At 33.9% G+C, this 19,979-nt stretch overlaps 1 protein-coding gene across 3 annotated transcripts in view; it reads right to left on the minus strand.

The window, feature by feature from the left end:
* The window catches only part of Naprt (nicotinate phosphoribosyltransferase), a 92,388-nt gene that overhangs the window by 57,890 nt on the left and 14,519 nt on the right, over nt 1-19,979 (minus strand). For 2 of the 3 annotated variants that reach the window (XM_076450722.1, XM_076450720.1), the window contains exons 1-2: nt 10,592-10,727; nt 9,772-9,970 (exon numbers count right to left, since the gene is read on the minus strand). In XM_076450722.1, coding sequence (XP_076306837.1) covers nt 9,772-9,934 — 163 coding nt within the window. In that variant the 5' untranslated portion in view covers nt 9,935-9,970; nt 10,592-10,727. Of the gene's footprint in view, nt 1-9,771; nt 9,971-10,591; nt 10,728-19,979 lie in introns of those variants that run through there. The other variant, XM_076450721.1, reaches the window with a different exon arrangement.

Genomic DNA, 19,979 nt, shown 5'->3' on the forward strand with positions numbered 1-19,979 from the left:
GAGCACAAAAAATGTTTTTTTTTAATGAAATAGTTTTACTAAAGATTTGTTGGTGAAAATGTCAAGTCTGTTTGGCTACTAGTGCAAGTACAAAGTGATTTCATATTATGATTGAAAACTATTCTTTGCAAAGAGACCAAGTGTTTTGTTTATTAAATTCAGTCAGAATTTTATACTTTTAAAAATTTAAGAAAATAATATACCTTTAATTACTCTATGTGTTACCCTCTTGGGCAATATGACAAATTAGCAAAATTTAAAAATAAATATGATTCTCCACAGCAGCTGCTAAAACCAAAAACCTGCAAACATATACACCTAGCCTTGTCTTTATCAATAAGAACGGTTTAGGTTTATCCTTTTTTCAAATGCTTATTTTTTTTGTTTATCTTTTTCACTTCAGTAAGCTTGAAATGTTGCAACCTTAGCAGAGCTTTGCACCTAGGACATTCCACTAACACCACTGGTATTGGACAAAAGGCCTTATCAGCATTGGATACAGATGATGAATATGATTGATATTATTATCATACACTACTGTTTACTTTCACTCAGGTACTTTATTAATAATTCCATCAATATGCTTGTGGCTCAGTTTATAATACTGCAGTTGCAACTATTATTCATAAATGTTTACATATGTACTTTACAAAGAATATTTGTGGGTTTGAACCTGCCATCTTAGATTTCAAATCTTAAACACATTGTTCAACTTCAGAAGATAATGCACCATCCCAAAATTTTTTTAGTCAAACATTTAAAATTGTCACTTTTAACAACAAACCAGAACTTCATCCCTATTTCACTTGTTTGTTTTTGTTTATCCTCATAGCAACCATATTTTCCTTCTGACTTTCCTGCAAAAATGGTATAAAAAAGTATAAATTATCACTCACTGGGAAGTTACATGTAGCACTTCCAATGTTTGCAAAATTTCTCTGAACCCAAACTGAAACTTAAGAATTTTTCATATACATTTTAAAATATATCCATGCATGTTTAGCATGGCAGTCCAATCAATTAGTATGTGACAACTTCCACAAAAAACATTATACTTTGTATTTTTTTTCCCTTCTTATAAACCTGCAAATGTTTTTTATTCAATGTAATCAATATATTAAAAACCATGATAATGTTAGTATAAAAGTGAAAAAAAACACATCTGATTTATAATATAAAGATTATTATAAACAGTGAAATACCGTACATACAAAAGCATGACAAAGTATTTTAGCTACTCCGCCTAAAAAAGCACAGTATTTTAACAAAAACATTACCTGCAAACGAAGTAATTAATATGGACATCATAGAGATGCCAACCATCACAATTTGAGTGTAATCATTATGATTTTGGTGTATACATTATGACTATATGCTCATACAGACAAATATTGCAACTTGTTGCAACTCCCAAATTATTATATATCATATAGGCCTATACAATAAAGTGATAAATTATTCCCCCACAGCTTGAAAGGGGTGAAAAGAAAATTTCTAGTGAGATACAAATAAATTTTGATAATAAATAAAAGACATAGTCCAAATGGCTACTTGTGATAATCATGTTTGTGCTTGAAATAATAAAAAATATTTGTATCTCTGATACCTACCAATAGTTTGAATGTGGTGCTTCTCCATACTGGGTACGTGGGGGAATCCATAGTTACATCATCAGTGCTTGTCAGCCAATCAGCTCTCGAGTAGATGGGTATTTCTCATTTTCTACGTGGCATAGAAATACCAATGCATTCATTCACAAGATGGAAAAAAAGAGGCCTTGTTCACCAGATTGTCTTGTTTCTGGCAAATCTAACAGGACTAAAACTGTGAATCAAAAATTTAGGAAAGAGTATGGTGCAAAATATCTGGTCATTGTATCAAAAGTCAGTGACAGTGATGCGTTTGTCACATCGATTTTTCTGCGGCGCATGGCGGGATAAACGATTGTTCCAGACATACAAAATCGGCATCTCACCAAGAAAAGGCTGAGGCGAAGACAAAAATGATGCAGATAATGACATTTATGAATAAGAATTCAGAATATGAAAAAGAATTTCTAAAGAATTTTTTAAAAATTTATTTATTAAACACACAAAACACAGTCATAAATGAGCAATATATCACAGTAATAAATAATATAATAACAAACAGCTTAGAGACATTGGTCAGGCCTAGTAGGGGCAAATGATAAAGAGCTCTGTCTACAATTGTTACGGTCAGTCATTTGAAATAGTTGGCATCTCTGACATTATCATATTGATGAAAATAATGTATTATGACAGAGAATATGATAGTTACTGCAAGATTTATTTTTGTGTGTGTGTGATGGATAATCTTTTGCAGATGCAGTATACTGGTTTGAAGAATGGCTCAGTTTCTTGTTTTTCAAATTTTCAAGTACAAACTTTCAGCTCATACCTCCATTGAGGTATAATTAGTTGACTCAAAAGGTTAAACCCTTTTGACTGATCTATTTGATCATGCCCATGATCTCATACAATAATTTACTCCAATCTTGCCTAAAAGAATTAGTTTGAGGGTAGACTGGTAGAGATTATGATGAGTATTAAAATTGAAATAGGTGCAAAAAAAACACAACTAATAAAAGGGAAACAAAGGTCTCATGAGTTAATTTGCTCCAATCATGGCTAAAAAAATTTCAAGTGTTGTGGATATTAAGGATTTCCTCTTGTTATTTTGAACAAATAAAAAAAATTGAGATTAAAACATTAAGGTTTGAAAAATTAAACTATGAAAAAAAGCAAAACAAAAAGTTAAAAATTCCATTCAAAGTTATATACCTTAATTTTACATCAGAAAGGAGTAGAGAGATTAATAGTTGTATGAAATGTAATAAATGAAAAAGCTAGGCTTTCAAGAAAATTAAATGAACCACAAGAAAATTTTGAAAAAGCAATGAAATACACAATATACCATGTCATGCTGTTATTGTTATGAAAAATGACTGAATACATTTAGGAACATTATGAACAGCCTGAACTTTCAATCATAATGAATATCATTATGCCATGAGTAATCTTGTGAATAGTGCAAGTAACTATATGACGTCATGCAATACACAGCTGCATGGCATCCACTGTTACATATTGGTGTTTATTTGTAGAGTTGCCCAACAAATTCTTTAACAGTAGTATGCATTTACATGCACCATTAAAAACCAGAAACACTAAGTGTAAATACACAGCAATCAAATTACTTCAGATTGCATCTTCATTATGAATATTGTAACTTCACATTCTACAGATATCTAATAATTATAATAATTTTGGGGCCCTTTTAGTGACTGAATAATGTTATGCTTATGTAAAAATATACTTAACTGAAAAAATGTGTTACTGACTCAATTGCATATAAAAAGTTTAATAAAGCAACTGTGTAAAATATAATTGTAAATATTTCATATTTTGTTTTGTGGAAGTTATAAAAAAAAGTTAACACAACAATAACAAATCCAAGTTAGTGAGTATGAACAGCAGAATCAATAAATATACAATGTCCAGATTTTGCCATTTCCAGAAGGATTTCTAAGTTTGTGACTCCACATATGTTTTTCCAGGAACTACTTCCTATGTGTAAAGAGTTGCTGGACTCGGTATGAATTGATACAGAGATAATATTTTATTAATGTATTACAGGATAAAAGCTAGTTGATCTCCACTTAAATCTCTTCTATGAGGATAATATTCTTCAGAATAAACAAATGTTCTTTGTTAGTCTATGTTCATACAAACTTGCATGTTATTCAAAAATAAATGAAGATAAACAAAAAATATGTACTGCTATACCCCTTGGACTATATTATACAAGCTAATGATATTAACCCAAAAGATTGAACAGGTGTTCTCACTGTTAAACTGTAAAGGTATTTCAAACTGAAACATTGCAACTTTCTTGAATTATGTTATATTAATAACCACTTGTTTTCTTTTTTCTTTGTGTGTGTGTGTGTGTGTGTGTGTGTGTGTGTGTGTGTGTGTGTGTGTGTGTAAGAACAAGATGATGAAACTAAACCTGAATTAAAGCCAAAAGTAACTTTATCAGAATCTGTGGAAAATGTTAGTATAAAAACAAATGATAAACACCATTTTTTAATCAAATGGAAAAAAAAACAAAATCCGTGCATCATTAACAAATGTTTTTTTTTCATTGAATCATTCAATTCTCTAACAGAATTGGTACAGATTATGGAAGTTTAGTAGAAGTTCCATTTGTTTTCTGCTGTTGATTGAGAGCCTACGATGTTTAACTCAAGCTGTTAAGAACTAAAAAATAAGATACTTTGTTCCAAGTTTGTGATATTACAAAACTTAAAAAAAAATGACATACTAAAAAGACTAAAACAAAAGTGAAATAACACACAAACATGGTGATAAAAACTGTTACAAACTAACTTAAAATAAAAGGTTACCAACTCTATAAACAATTTACTTTTATAAAAACATTAAGTCCTATTATTCAACACGACATGAAAATATGAAAAAACGAACAGTACCACAGTCAACACATCAACTGTTTAACTCTATAAACAAAAACTCACTTCAGCTTGTTTTTTTACATATTACTCAGTATAGAGTACACAAACAATCTTGATATAGATTTTTATAACTTCAATAGCACATAGAAACCTTTGCTAGTTATATTACACACCATCTTTAAATCATCCCATATGAAGTGTAATCTTACATTTAATAAATAGCTTCTTCCTTAATTTCATCTTATGATATTAATGTATGAGTCTTCTCCTTCCAAACACATTTTCCTGCACTGCAAAGGTCTCTTTCTTTTCTACAAACATACCATACAATGCAGGTTTAAGTGATTTTAAATCTACCAAAATAAAACTAGTTAATATTAATGAACCTCTCATAGAATTGGATGATTTAATTGAGAATTATCACACACACACCAATCAATAACCAGAGATGCCAACTATTTCAAATGACTGAGCATAATAATTGTAGACAGAGCTCTTTATCATTTGGAGCTACTAGGCCTGACCAATGTCTCTAAGCTGTTTATTATTATATTAATATTATAACTATTATTATTTCTTACTGCTATAGATTGCTCATTTATGACTGTGTTTTGTGTATTTAAACTGTAAACACTTAGTAAGTATGCTTGAAATCATTTTGTCATGTTCACAACCCAACATTTATACAATGGCTGTAGTTTCGGTTCTAGCACAGCCATATTTTTTTGCTATATCAGAGTCTGGGAACATTTTTCTGAATAGATGTCCTGCATCATCAGCTACAGCTAGAGGTAAATTATGAGTAATAACAAATTGCATGAACATCACTTCTGCATTTATGCTTTCATATTCTGAATTCTTACTCATAAATGTTGTTATCTGCATCGTTTTTGTCTTCGCCTCACCCTTTTGTTGGTGAGATGCTAATTTTGTATGTCTGGAACAATTGTTTATCCCGCCATGCACCGCAGAAAAATTGATGTGACAAACTCATCACTGTCACTGACTTTTGATACAATGACCAGATATTTTGCACCATACTCTTTCCTAAATTTTTGATTCACAGTTTTAGTCCTGTTAGATTTGCCAGAAACAAGACAATCTGGTGAACGAGGCCTCTTTTTTTCCATCTTGTGAACGATTGCCGCTTAGAAAACGAGAAATACCCATCTACGCAAGCGCTGATTGGCTGACAAGCACTGATGATGTAACTATGGATTCCCACTCATACCCAGTGTAGAGAAGCACCACATTCAAACTATTGGTAGACATCAGAGGTACAAATATTTTTTATTATTTCAAGCACAAACATGATTATCGCAAGTAGCCATTTGGACTATGTCTTAAATTTATTATCAAAATTTATTTGTATCTCACTAGAAATTTTCTTTTCACCTCTTTCAAGCTGTGGGGGAACAATTTATCACTTTATTGTAAAGGCCTATATAATATATAATAATTTGCATAGAGTCATAATGTATACACCAAAATTGTAATGATTACACTCAAATTGTGATGGTTGGCATCTCTGCTGTTAGTAGTCCAACAACATGTAATAAATACAGCACAGTAATAATTGATCAGCCCGTTTCTCTGAAAATCTTCATTTACTATTTTAATATAAAAATTACATGTTATATTTGTTACAATACACAATGGCTTCCATAATTGTGGATCTTGGCAGAGATGGCAAAGCTCAGCATGTGATCAAATACTATATGTATAATAAAATTAAAGAGTATGTTATATATTGGGTGCATGTAAAGTAACCATGTAGAATGTGTAAATGTGCCTATAAAATAGACAATTGATAGTAACAGTATTTCTTGTAGTTATAAATATTTATTTAAGATACATGCTTTAAAATTGTTCTTTTTACCATCCTATTTAAAATGCAAGTTAAATTTAAAAAGTTTATGGTTACATAACTGGACTTATTTTATGACATACACTGAATCAAACACAATGCCCCATTCATCTCTTTTCATTTTTCAAAACAATCCCTTATATACTCTTTCATCAATATACGACATGTGAATAACTAATCAACAGTTTATGTCTCCCTAGTGGGTTTTTTTTTTTTTTTCAGCCATTTTAATATGCAAAACTGCTACCACATTTTTTGGAACCAAGATTACAAGAAGGTAGATTGTGTCTTTAGAATGCTCAAAAGTTTCATATTTTTAAACCTAAATACAGCTTAGTTTTTTTCAGCTTAATAAAATTATAATGGAATTCTATAGTATCAGCATGGTCACTTGATTTTTTTGTTATTCAATTGTACATATAAAACCTTAAAAATAAAAAAGACATTGTTTGATATCCTCCATGGTGAAATTTTAAAAGGCTTAGCACCTTATCTTCAGCAGCAACCCAGTTTAGAAATTATAGCTGGAAGAGATAACCATTTGGTTCACTTTTTTATTTATTGTTATATATTTAAAAATGTTTAATAACATTTTTAAACAGTAATAATACATAATTTTTTAATAATTGCAATGTGACTGTATATTACAAATACTAGTCCACTAAAACACAGCCAAAATATGGTTACTTGGTAAAGACTCAAGGTTAGTGTTATACTGGATATGGTCACAAGAGTGCATGTGCATCTTGTCAATGCAAGTTATGTAATGTTAGCTAGGCACAACTGGAAGATCAGTATAATAAAAAATATATAACATTATGAGACTTAAGAAACTTAGACCAAAAATTTGTATGTGTGTTATGATATGTAGTCATTCCAGCATACACACACGTATATACGAAAAAAGCATAATATATTTTATGTTTTATGATGGCTACAAAATCAGTCAATTAATAGACTCCACATGGTTAGGGTATAGAAAATAAAATATAAAAGCCTTATTGAAAAAAATACTTGAAATATATTTAGGAGGTTTTAGAGATTATGCAAATATGAGCTTTTTGGAACAAAGAATAGTTTTTTTTAATCATAACATGAAATCACTTTGTACTTGCACTGGTAACCAAACAGACTTGATGTTTTCACCATCAAATCTTTAGTAAAAATATTTCATTTAAGAATCTGATTTGTGGAGTATAAAAAACTTGTAATATTTACTGTAAGTCTATTAAATTTTGTGAAGATACATCCACTATATCAAACGTTACAGTGTAAATACTTAAACTGTGCAAGTGTTTATAGAAATGTGTTTATATTAAACTGAGCCCATTGCAAAAAAGTTAAATTGACCATCACAAAAATGATCAACTAATTAAAATTATGGTTTCAAATTATTATTATCATTATTCTTGTTTATTGTTAAGTACAAATCCACATAATAGGTTATTTGTGCTATCCTTAATATTAGGTTATGAGGAAACTACTTCAGCTAGCTGATGCTGTCACTAATACTGAACTCTATGCTGACTAAAGAAGAAAACAACTTGCTGGCAACAGCTGCAGTCATCTTTTCAATTCTCTTTTTGAAATAACCAGAGAGAAAACAACTGGCTATACAACCCAGTTATGACATTTTTCAACAGACGACTGAAGTAAAAACAGATCAATATCAGAACCTGCCACCAACTTGTTTTTACCTTATTTGTACATACCATGGCTTCAGGAGCACTATACTAATTCATTAATAAAATAGAACTACTCTGTGGGGCTCTGCTCTATGTAGAAGTACAACTTGCTAAAATGTTAACTTTTAAGTTATCCAAATATAATAGGAATTATAATTCATTTAGTGACATAAAAGCAAAAGGAATAAAATGGTAGGCTTTGGAAGGAAAGTGTTAGATTATTGTACTTCAAACAATTTAATTAGGTAAAGAAAATGTAGAGAGATGTAACTAATATTTAATTGGAATGAATACTTATCAGATAAAGTGATGACACATTAGAATGATGTGATCAGAACATCTAATTATAATTTGTTTGTAACAGATAAAAAGATTGAGTGAAATTACTTCAGTAAGACAAAATGGACAAACATTTTAATGCACAATTTCACATTCTCGTAACTTGAAACAGAAGAATTCTAAGTAAAAATTACATTTAAGCTTCAATATCTTGTAAGTTATTAGGTTCTAATTTTCACAATGTCATAAAACAGACAGGAGGATAATATAAATGTATTACAAGTTTCTTAACAATAATACATGGAAAAGGCTTTGTCAACCAATGTTTTTTTTTCTCCCAAGTCATCATTGTAATGATGATATGTACCACAGTATCACCCTCCAAATTTGTTCAAGTAACATTTTTAACTGGCGAGTTTACTAACAGTATATAGAAATGGTACAGACAACCATATTAAAGCAATACAAAAGTCATCAAAATCAAGATATGAAGAGATATCTGGTATAGTTACTCTATCTGTGGTTTACATACTGCTTTTCAACTATCCAGAGTATCTCAAGGTCAAAAACCAGTGAAAAGTCAAAATAAGATTTTTTTGCTTTCATTCATTGTCATCCTTTTTTTCCTTTTAAACAGGCATAGTGTCTAGCTAGTTCTGGCAGTAACTTTATTTTTATCATTATTTGATAAAGTGAAACAGTCTTCAGGATCTTCGAGTACCTATTTTATTATCATTCTATGCAAAACTTATAAAGACTTTGAATACATTCTATAACCTAGTAATGCACATAAGCCATCTTATAAGAAAAATAAAGAAACAAGCATTAGAAAAAAAATTGTTGCTAACTTAAAAAGCTACGTAGAACTGGGTACAGTACTGAACTTGAAAAAGGAACCAAAACAAGACAGGGATGAAAGTAGAAAAAAAATAAATCACATGACCATGCAGACTAAGCTGTCTCAACTTCACATGGAAAATAAAATTCCTATATTATTAGCCACCTCACTGGCAATACAAATAGAATCAAAATATCCAATTGCAAAATGTGACTCCATTGTAAAATAGTCATAAAAGTAGTATTCTAAAGTTAACTAAAGGAAATGTATAATGATAAAAACTAAGATTCTTCATACACAAGCTTTTAACAAACAAAGTATGGAAGCCAATAAGACAGAGATTTTATTTTCCAAGTGAAATCAAGCCAGCTTAGTGTTATGTGAGCTTAATAGATAAATTCAGTGATGTGTTCACTTCCATCCCTACCTTGTTAAAGTTGTTTGGTTCCTTTTTTGAAGTTCAGCATCAACTCTACTTACATATATATATATATATATATATATATATTTTTTTAGGAATATATTTTTTCCCCATACTTATAAGTTGTAAAAATATATTTGCTAATCACTTCTCTTACAATTGGACTAAAACGAATACTTAGCTTACCAGTCAGAAGAGGCTGCACTACACCATTTTGATTGTCAAGCCTGGTAGTAGTACCACAGCAAACATTCTTTGAAAATCCACGTGTGTCCAGACTTTGACATTGTTTGTCTGAAGAAGAGCCCATGGAAACGTCTACACAGCTTGGCGAAGAATAATCCGCCATTTTTTGTGTTTTTTTTTATACTGGATGGTAGTCCCACTATACCATATACATTTAAAGTAAATACTGCAAATAATATCTGTCCAGTATTTAAATACAGACTGGAAATTGATAATGAACTAATATATAGTTATTACAAAAAGAAAACAAAATAGCAGTTCACAAAACATTGATTATTCATTATAAACACAGTAGATTAAGATTTTCTATTAATTCGACCGATTGAATCAGTTTTTTATATTTTTGAAACGTAATTTTAGGTGTTACTTCTAGTATTATCTACTAACAGTCGCTACGTCATATTTTAATCAATAAAGAACTGTCAGTCTGTATTACACGATTACAAATTAAACACCATACGAGTTATCATATAATACAGTTATTATAGAATATCATGTATTTCAATACACCCAAGTCAACGAGTTTATGACTTCATAGTTTACGGTGAAACCAAATGTACAAGTTGCAAGTCCTACTCGGATTCGTACAATGGCTCATTGCAAAGACAAACGCTAAAAATTCAAGAAATGCTACAGTAAATTCAACAAAAAACCTTTGTGACAGAATTATACACTTACACACATAAATTGTCTATGTTTTTGCAACGAAACAAAAGGCTTGAAACATATATATAAACCTCAATAATAAGTATTACATTACCTTAGTATCTAACACGATAGCCATTCATACACACACATCTGGAAGAAACGTTTTAAAACTTGTACTAGCACTTGTACTGAACATGCGCAAGAAACATCACAAAAAATGTATGAAATGGTTCGGGGAAATGAACTGATTGTTTTTTAATTTCGCACAAAGCTATTCGAGGGCTATCTGCGGTAGCCGTCCCTAATTTAACAGTGTAAGACAAAAGGAAAGGCAGCTAATTAATACCACCCACCGCCAACTCTTGGGCTACTCTTTAACAACGTCACATGATAATGCCTCGGGGCGAAGAGTTTTTACACCCGATGGGGAGGATGCAACCACTTATGTGAACTGTTCAATTTGCAAACTGGTAAGCTCTGATTACGTGAACCTGAAAGCTGTAAACATACAGTCACAGAGTAATCTTGTTGCCACGATACTTGCATATATACTTAGGCCTACTGACTAATACTTACGAACTATCGCTTAGATCGAAAAGCTTAGAAGCACGCCTATATTAAAGATGTAAATTTCGGCAACTGAAAAAGCCTACATCTAGGCCTAATTATGTAATTCGATTGGTAAGAGCACGAGAATCACAAGAACAAACATACAATTTGTAGGCCTGTGATGCAATAAAACAATTCAACAGACCAAACTGTAGGAGGGATGATTGTATGCACCATAACTCCACCTAAAATGAAGGGTGATGTATCCCCCCCCCAGGATTTACGCCCTTGCCTCCAAGGATGAAAGGGTTTAGCATGTTTCGTGCGACGGAGACACGAACCCGCGACCCTCAGATTACACGTCGCACACCTTAACCCACTTGGCCATACTGTACCCAGAGAAATGAACTATGAAGCTGATTGTAAATTGAAAACAGAATTTTGTAAATATTAACAGCTTTATAAGCATAAATAAGTAACGAAAAACAAACGTAAATTTATAAAATATGCAGATGATTTCCCCGAGAAATTTCGATGTACGTACTACAGTGTACCTACGAAGATGGCTCACATAGTACGTCGAATCTAGTTGGGATAATAATATTTCGTAAATTTGTTTCTTCTTCGTTCCTTAATTTGTGCTTATAACGCTATTTATCTTTATAACATTTATAGACAGCAGAAAGTTCTGCTTAATTTGATTAAACATAAAATTTTTTCTGTTTTATGACAAACGAAAGGGCAGCGTTTGAATACGGTATCGTACAAAGAAAAGAAGTATATATTTAAAAACCGATACCAGCCGTTTTTAAATATATATTTCTCTACAAGTGGGTTTTCTCGTCATCACGGAATAAAGAAAAGAAGAATTAGACATGAACTATGAGGTAACAAAGAAGCATTTGGAACTGTTGCAGTCCATTTATGTTATAATACATATATTTTTGTAATTTGATCAACAGAATGACATTTTCATATTGTTAATAAACAGTACAAAACACCTAATAACTTTATACATTATTATTTGGTGCAGAATTACAGAACCATGTTGTACAAAAGCACCAAGTGACTGCAATAGTTTCAACTGTTCTCTGTTGCAGTAAAAGTTAACTTATCGCCTCCTTGCTTGTAGATAATTTTTTCAAACATTAGCATTTCGTTTGTTATAAAACAGAATTGGTTTTCTGTGTTTCCAACGTAAACCAGTATAGTGTGTATACAGTATTAAATCATTTAGAGTCAATTTTCTAGTATAGTAAAGGTACAGGTTGTTTTCAAATGTTATATGAAAAAGTAAATTATATAAAACTATACTGTCAAAATAGGATGGAACAAGTCAGCGGCCTGACCCACCCAGGCTACACGTTTAAAATACCGGCCAGGAATTAACTAACTATGTAAATTATGTTTTATAATGTGTAATATTTGACACTGAATTTAAGGTTTTAGATCTCTTTGTTTTGTTACAAAAGCGTACGTAACTCAGGTGCCTAAGTTTATATTTTTGTTAGAAATGTGTTTTATTGAATTTTGATTACTATTTCTAGAAATTTTGAAAGGATTTGTCTTTGCAGTGGGCCTTTGCAAAAATCTGAATAGGGCATATATAAAGTCAATGCAGTTATTTATAAAACTGGAACAGTTAACAGATTTAAATCTATTATCTTCTTACACAATTCCGCCACTAGTTTTATAATTGCAGTACACGATCACATCGCTCCAAGGGTGTCACTTTGATTGTTTAAAATTTAAACTTTAAATAGTTTATGACTGCACTGAACGTACCATATTTTATAGCTCTGTATGTTGTTAATCCCAAAGCAACACCATGAGCTATATGTGCTGTGCCCACCACGAATATCTAAACTCAGTTTTTAGTAGTGTGAGCTCGAAGATTTAACGCTAAGCCACTGGAAGTATAGTAACATAAATATTTAAATCAAAGATTTTCTGCAGCCATAATGTGTTAAAAAATGTTAAGCTTTTCAATAAGGTGTATTCAATCATTAGTAGAAACTTTACAGACGCACTAAATTAATTATTGAGAAAAACACAACAGGAACAAAAAACGAGAAACAAGGTAAGTAAAACAGATCAAAATAAACATTACAGAAACTGTTGCTCTTCAAGTTATTTATGGGAAAGCATCACAAACAAAAGTGTTCACACAAATTGAATAAAATATATTTAAAAATATTTTTGTTCTTACATAGTGGACACAAAACAATAATAATTATTAATGAAATGAACAATTCGTTTTCTTTACATAATACAAATATATATTTTTTTAATTTCGAGCAAAGCTACACGAGCGCTATCTGCACTAGCCGTCTCTTATTTAACAGTGTAAGACTAGAGAAAAGGCAGTTATTCATCTCTATCCACCACCAATTCTTGGGCTACTCTTTTAACAACGAATAGTGAGATTGACCGTCACATTATAACGCCTCCACGGCTAAAACGAGAAGCATGTTTGATGCGACGGGGATTCGAACTTGCCAGCCTCAGATTAGGAGTCGAGTGCCTTAATTACCTGACTATGCTGGGCGATACAAATATAAATACACAAAAGAATAAATTGCTTTCACGTGTAAACTTTCGTAATTTATCCATTTAGTCGCATACTAGACGTTTTAAGGAGGTTTTGTTTTGTCGATAATAATACTTAGCTTTTCGTTGAAAGATGTATTTTCCTATTAGTTAAACTAATTGTTTTGTTGTTTTTTTAAATGTAGAGATATACAACTTTTCCCTGACAAAAACACCATAATATTCTGGTTCAGGCTCAGAAGCCGATTAAACTTTGTGTTTAAAATACACTGCACAACATTTTATTTTTAAAAGTTTTGCTTCCTGAAAAGTTTTTGCTGATTGTGACAGGTACCTGGTGGATATGCACAAATATAGTTTTGGTTTTGCTTCATCACGTAGGAACTCTGAGAAATAGACAGTTAACTGTTTACCGCCAATAAAGTATTTAATTGCGTTTATGTTTCTAATACGCTATTAAGTTCAACATAATTAAAGTATTTTGCTCCTTATTTTCGTTTGTATTCAATGTCCGGTGCATCACGTTGCAGTGTCCAACAGTAGTCAGCAAGCATTGACGGATTCCAGTTGCCCTGATATCGTTTTTTCATTGTAGCAATGTCCTGGTGAAACCTTTCACCGTGTTCGTCACTGACAGCACCGAGATTTGCGGGGAAGAAGTCGAAGTGTGAGTGGAGGAAATAAATCTTGAGTGACATGTTGCACTTCATTGTTTTGTATGCTTTGAGAAGTTTGTCTACCAACTGAATGTAATGTGGATAAAATTGTCAACAACGTTTTTGAAGGCTTTCCAGGCAATCTTTTCCGGCCCAACTAACAGATCTTCGAACCGCTTTTCACATATAACATGTCTGATCTGAGGGCCAGCAAAAATGCCATCTTTGATTTTGGCCTCAGTTATTCTTGGGAATATCTGTCTTAAATAACGAAAACCTTCGCCTTCTTTCTTCATTGCTTTCACGAAAATCTTCATTAGTCCCAATTTTACGTGAAGAGGACACAAAAAAAATCTTTGTCGTGTTGACAAGCGATTCATGCGCCACATTGTTCTGTCCTGGAACTTAACTTTTTACGGAGTGGCCAGCTCCGTCTAGAATAATGCCGCTCTTTGGCACGACTGTCTCATTCACAGATGAAACAACAGTACTTTGTATAGCTGCAGTCTCAGTAACAGAGCAACGACTTTCAGACCTCCACAGATATTCCAGTTGTACTTGCTGTACTTGATGTGCTTCAGCAACATTTCCGCGTTCTCGTAGGTTTCTTTCATGTGTGCTGCATAGCCAACAGGTATTGAAAAGTGAACGTTGTCATTGTGTAACAGAACAGCTTTGAGCAGGGGCGTAAATTTTTTTACACCCGATGGGGGTAGGATTTTTGCAACCACTTATGTGGACTGTTCAATTTGCAAATTGGTAATCTCTGATTACGTGAACCTAAAAGCTGTAAACATGCAGTCACAGAATAATCTTGTTGCCACGATACTTCAAGGTTTCCATGTAGGTTTGTATAAGTGAGGTGTTGTGAACAGTTTTCAAAATGTTAATAGAATAAAGACAAATGTGTCGCAAATTAACTGCCACATGAATTTATTCCTGCACACTGCACAATATAAAAGATGGCCATTATATTTGACAAGGTTACTAATAACTTTCATTGGATGAATTACGTTTTCAAATATTAATAAAATTAGTAATTACCCTTGATAAGTTTATATCTACTGAAAAACTGTTCATGTTGTTTGATAACAATAATTAAAATGTCTTTGCGAACTCTTGAAAATTGCACATCAATACAATGTAGCACATAATTATTCATACTTTTCATTGAAGTAAGATTCATTTAGTCCTCTAGTCTACATGTTACCAAACGTAGACCTCCTTTGTGATGATCTGTTTATGAATTCTTTCATAAGCTCTTCTATATTTATCTTGTCGACCTCATCTTTGTGAGTGTGACAAACTGCCACATGGTTGAGGCGGCACTAAGACATAGTTGACCTTAACCACGTCTTCGACCGTCTTAATGCAGAAAAGCTGCGTTCACATTCGCAGCTGGATACTGGACATACAACCAAATTTTCATGAGAAGAAACACTTCACTAAACATCTGCTGGCTTGTTTCATGCATTTTACAGTAATCATTCTTCGCACCTTTCAGAGATACTGCTTTTGTTGTACCTTTGAACACGGGCAACTGAAACTCGAGCCGTTGTGCAGAGATTTCTGGATAGAAGTTTATAACTGAGTTGTCAATCTTGCCAGACGTGATCATGTTCTCAAGTGCCAGATATTGCCTCAAGTCATTGTTGTCTGCATTGAATCTAGCGGTAAGATATTCTATGACTGTGTCCACAAATTCAAAATATTGGCTTTTATGGTAATCTCTAGCTGTTGCAGAATGGTATGCTGAGCCATCACCTGTGATCCTTCTGGGGGGTCTGTGAATACATGGTAGTTCAATAGGCATCAGATCTAGGGAAGCTACCTTTTTCTCAGCTTCATCAAATATCTTGTTGTAATTTTCCTCTGTTCATAATACCCGCAATTGCTCAACTGTCATTGCAGATGCTTCAATCATGCCAGATACTGTCGCTGATTTTGCTTGGAACGCACGGTTTAGTTCCTCTAATGCAGCTAATGGATGCTGAGCCATCAACAATCCTAATATGTCCAGCAGACCTCATGCTTTCACTGCTACATTTGATTTTTTATTTGCTAACTCAGACAAAGAATCAACAATGTCATTGTAGTGATCATTAGCACATATAATTGCAGATAGGCGGCACAACTAGCGTGTTGGACACAGTGGGCGGATGTATTTAACTGGACCATTGTAGCTGTCTGACGATACAATATTTTCAAAGATTGTCTTGTATTTGCCTGACCTCTGAAGCAAGACACCAAGTTCATATACCCACTGGATAGAATCTCGAACACATTCACAAGCTTCAACTGCATGTTGTATTATTAAATTAGCCTTGTGTGCTCTGCAGTGAAAAAACAAAGTTGACGGTTGCTTTTCTTTTATTTTTGCCTGGCATCCACTGTACGCACCACTCGTGTTAGCGGCTACATCATAAGTTTGTGCTCTTAACCCTGCCAGTTGTAAATTGAGTCTAGTACATCAAGTATAGTCGAGGATATTGTTTTATCAGTTGTATTGGAAACACTGTACAAACCAAGAAATGCCTCATGGACGTCAAGGTTCTCATCTACGTATCGCACACGTATTGCTTCCTGCTCGGCACCTGTAACATCTTGAGTGCCATAACCATTGATGCAAAGATTTTACTTTGCTGCACTTCGTGTGCTGGCCCGGCATGGCCAAGCGTGTTAAGGCGTGCGACTCGTAAACTGAGGGTCGCGGGTTCGCATTCCCGTCGCGCCAAACATGCTCGCCCTTTCAGCCGTGGGGGCGTTATAATGTGACGGTCAATTCCACTATTCGTTGGTAAAAGAGTAGCCCAAGAGTTGGCAGTGGTTGGTGATGACTAGCTGCTTTCCCTCTAGTCTTACACTGCTAAATTAGGGACGGCTAGCACAGATAGCCCTCGAGTAGCTTTGTGCGAAATTCAAAAACAAACAAACAAACTTTGTGTGCTATGTTCCTCAGTAGTTGATTGCTGAACATCTCCATTATTTCATTCTGAGCCTGGGGTGATGTGAATGTGGCTTTCTTTGACAAGTAGGCCATCAACTCAGGATCTTCCTCTTCCAGGAGCTTCATTAACTGCAGGAAGTTCCCTTCCGCATCAGTATGTCCACGTAATGCTAAACCTTAACGCAGTAAGAAACGAAAACTTCTGAATATTTTGGCTAGACTTCTTTTGCATTCTTCCTGCTGCTTCTTTTTTCCATCATGTAGTTGGACAGTCACTGGAGTTACATTAAGTGAACCTTCTGGAGATACAGCGAATCTGTGCTGAGAGAAGGATTGGTGTTCGTTAAATTTCTGTTTTGCCTTTTTTCCAGTTGCAAAAACCAGTGGGTATGAAGGTATATTCTACTGGCCTCTCCAATTTCCCTGTAAAAAGACCTCTATTTTCCGCCTTGGCACAATGAAAGCGTTGTAATCAGACTTTTCGAGTCTGATTGTCGAAGTGCAGCCATGGAAACTCATCAAACCACTTGCCCTGGAAGTGGGTATTTTGAGATTTTGCTTTATGTTGTAGTATTAGTTGTTTTTTTCTGGATGATATGGCTTTCCACACTGCAGCTGTGAAGTGTCAGATTTTTCATTACTGCACAAACGTATTTCACAACTATCTGGTGGTTCATGATGTGCAATAGTTGCACAAACATTTTCAGACTCGTCCTCTGATGACCATGGTATTTCCTCTGTATGTGAAGTTTCTATCACTTTGCTTGAGGTTGTTGAATTATCTGCATCTGCATTGCCACTTGTAGTACTAGTAACTGGCTTGCAGAACTGTCTAATATCGGACAATTTCAGACGCTTGCTTGCTTGTCATAATTGGAATCTGTTTCTTAGATGACTAAACAAGATAAAATACAGTCTTTACTGAAAAACTCTAACGTACAACGAACGAAGATAGAACAGAATGGAAGTAGGACTGAACTGTACAATGTATTTAAGTCGACCACCGAGCCGACTGACCGCCTGGGCATCGCTGGTACAATAATGTGTGCTAGTTACAACACAAGTAATTGCAAGTTTCTCGAAAAATACTTAAACAATCACAAATATATTATATTCCTGTTAAAGCTCATCAAAAAGCAAATAAGTTGTGATATAATGTCTAAAAGCACGTCTATTAAATAAAAATACTTAAACAAAAAACTAGCAATACAATTCAAGTGGAGGCTTCAGGCCGTTGAAATCGTTCCTTTTGTGTTCTAATTATGCAAGAAAATACAATATTTTTACTATCTATGATAAGAGAATATATTGTTCTTTTACCATAAAGCACCAGCACTTTATTAGAGGGCAGTGGTAATCTGAAATTTCATGGATTAATGAGGGCCACAAACACAGGTCTAATGAGCCCTGTTGTAAAATCGAGGCTCAGACTAAAGGGAGCGGAGGGGGGGGGTGTAGGGCGCGTTTGGATCAGAGCAGCTCGAACCTGTCGTTAACTGTACACTAAACGTATACTACGGTCAGCTACTTCGGCACCTAAGGAGAGTAAGGCGTTCGACAATAAAACCGGCTAGACATGCATAAGAACAAATGGCGTAGGAAAGCCGCACAATATACACATAGGATTGATGCAGCTACAAGCTATAAATGGCCTGCCAGATCTAGATCACAGGAGTTTACGCTTGGGAGTAATATTTTCAAATTTCAAGCTCTGTTCAATCTGTTGCGATGAAAATTTTACTTAATCTTACACTACGTACAAGACGTAGGTAGATTCTGTGATAGTGCTTGCAAGCCTTGTATGTATAATTAGGCCTACTGACTAATACTTACGAACTATCAGCTTAGATGGAAAAGCTTAGAAGCATGCCTACATTAAAGATGTACATTTCGGTTACTGAAAAAGCCTACATCTAGGCCTAATTACGTAATTCGATTGGTAAGAACACGAGAATCACAAGAACAAACACACAGTTTGTAGGTTTGTGATGCAATAAAACAATTCAACAGACCAAACTGTAGGGGGGATGATTGTATGCACCATACCCCCCACCTAAAATGAAGGGGGGGATGTATCCCACCCATACTCCCAGGATCTACGCCCCTGGCTTTGAGGCTTAACATTGATGAATCAATAAAGAGATGCCACTCTTGCGGGTCATGGTCACAACCCAAAGCAGAGAACAATCCTTCGATGTCAACACAGAAACAGAGACTGTCAACTTATGCAAAGAATTTGGTTATATTATCTTGGCGGCTTCGAAAAACAAATTTTCGTACCTGGTGACAGTAAACACCATTCCTGCAGTCTCGAACCCAGCAATTTGGCTTTTGCTTTTGACAGACCAAATCTCTGACCAGATCGTTTAATTCTGACTGTGTTATGAGATGTGGATTGCCTGAGGAGCACGGTTCAAAATCCGGATCAATGTCACTGCCAGTTCCCTGCATTGCAGTTTCTTCATCTGGTTCATCTAAGATCCATTTTTCTGGTGGTTTCGGAATTGGAAGACTGTCGTCATATGGCACGGGCCTCATTGCTGAAGGCAGATTATGATATTCAATTGACTTCTTGTTTTTGGCAGAGAAACCAGAAACATTAGTCAAACAGAAGTAACAGTCCGTCATATGGTCTTTCTGTTCTCACTATATTGTCGGGACAGCAAACGACATTGTCTTTCGAGTGCCTCTGAGCCAAGCTCTCAGACAGACAACGCATGTCGCACAACAAATTTGAGGCGCCAATTCCTAGTTTTGATCACCAATTTTACAGCCGAAGTACAGATGATATGCTTTCT

The sequence above is a fragment of the Tachypleus tridentatus genome, chromosome 8, assembly GCF_004210375.1.
Source record: "Tachypleus tridentatus isolate NWPU-2018 chromosome 8, ASM421037v1, whole genome shotgun sequence".
NCBI classification, from domain to species: Eukaryota; Metazoa; Arthropoda; class Merostomata; order Xiphosura; family Limulidae; genus Tachypleus; species Tachypleus tridentatus.